Source organism: Rhododendron vialii, chromosome 2a (assembly GCF_030253575.1).
Source record: "Rhododendron vialii isolate Sample 1 chromosome 2a, ASM3025357v1".
Taxonomy (NCBI): domain Eukaryota; kingdom Viridiplantae; phylum Streptophyta; class Magnoliopsida; order Ericales; family Ericaceae; genus Rhododendron; species Rhododendron vialii.
This window is the reverse complement of record NC_080558.1, coordinates 9,239,907-9,241,363: the sequence shown is the minus strand read 5'-3', so window position 1 is coordinate 9,241,363 and position 1,457 is coordinate 9,239,907. Positions and strand designations below refer to the sequence as shown.

Genomic DNA, 1,457 nt, shown 5'->3' with positions numbered 1-1,457 from the left:
ATGATTGGGAAAAATGCCAAGAAGAGGAGTTACAACAAAGATTGCAAGGTACGGTTTTGGACCCATCCCAACAGGACTCACTGCAATGGAAATGGACAGTGAATAAGAGATTCTCGGTGAAATCGATTTATGGACAGTGGGAGCAAGCTGTTCAGGTGCGAGATAATGTGTTGGGATCATTATGGAGGAACCTTAGTCCACCAAAGGTGGAAATTTTCTCCTGGTTGGCTCTACAAGGTAGGTTAGTTACTAGATCTATTCTTGCTAGCAGAAATGTGATTCCAGAGGGTCAAACGCTTCTCTGCCAGTTTTGCTCTTTGTATGAGGAAACACCGGAGCATCTCCTTTTGCATTGTTCGTTTTCTTGGAACATTTGGTCGATAATTATGCAATGGTGGAAGTTGGAATGGGTATGTCCCCCTTCTCTGGCAGTCTTAGCTACTTGGGGGTTTGGCAACAGGTTTCGAAATTTGGAACGGCACATTTGGGAGGTGACTTTCTTTGGTACTTTGTGGTCTTTGTGGCTTGCGAGGAATGACCTCATGTTCAACAATCTATCAAGGTCTGCGAGTGAGGTAGGGGATCTAGTCAAGACAAGGGTGGCTATGTGGATGAAAACTAAGTTCGACATCAAGATGTACTCGGTGGAGGAGTTTAAGAGCTTTCTAGGTGGAATCCGTACACTAAAGCTCTAAGTTTGGCCTTGTGGTGTTGTAACATCCAACCTTCGGTTGGATGCTCCCTTTTGTTTTTCTCCCTTTTTCCCCCTCGATGTACCCCTTTTCGAGTTTTATAAAAAATTTTTCTTTTGCCGAGCAAAAAAAAAATAGTGTGCAAAATGATGGGTATGGACAAATGACACCAAGGAATGAGATATACATACCATTTGAAATGGCAAAACATTAAAAGGAAAATCTCTTCAAACCATTACCTGGATGTTATACATAAAGGCTACCTATTTTTGAAGAAGTTTGTATTTTCTATTTTTTGGAAACAAATTAAACTGGAATACATGTTTGGTATTAAAATGAACGACTGCGACCATAGACCCAAAGTTCAATAGAGCGAAGTATCCCAAACAACTCGATTTAAATATTGTGCTCTCAATTTCAACAAAACGCTTGAACATAAAGAAAACTTGAGTATAAGAAGTTTTCATGACTTACCAAAGATAGATCAATAAATTTAACAGCGTCATAAAAGCTAGAAGGGAAAAAATGTTCTAACCAGACTACTACCCGAACCACCCAGCTTTTTTTGTTCTCCAATCCCTAGAGGCCATGTTGTGAAATTTTATTGTACTCGCAAGCGCACGAATCGTATCGAAGTATAGTTATGCAAGTGCGAGGTCGAACCCACACAAGGACTTGTTTTTTGTTTTTTTTTTTTAACCGGAAAACTAAGTAAATTGAAACTGATTAAACCTTAACCTAGTTAACAAAAGTGTGATTGATTTT

At 39.4% G+C, this 1,457-nt stretch overlaps 1 protein-coding gene across 1 annotated transcript; it reads left to right on the top strand.

Moving 5' to 3' along the window:
* On the top strand, positions 1–695 carry LOC131317089 (uncharacterized). Its single transcript, XM_058346668.1, has 2 exons — positions 1–48; positions 138–695. Exons 1-2 carry the CDS (start codon positions 1–3, stop codon positions 693–695), a joined length of 606 nt encoding a protein of 201 aa, XP_058202651.1.
* The last annotated feature ends 762 nt before the right edge of the window (positions 696–1,457 follow it).

Excerpts from the sequence above, each read along its gene's own strand:
- LOC131317089 (XM_058346668.1), top strand. The coding sequence starts at position 1 with ATGATTGGGAAAAATGCCAAGAAGAGGAGTTACAACAAAGATTGCAAG. Across the intron at positions 49-137 it reads GTTACAACAAAGATTGCAAG|TGGGAGCAAGCTGTTCAGGT; the intron begins GTACGGTTTTGG and ends ATTTATGGACAG.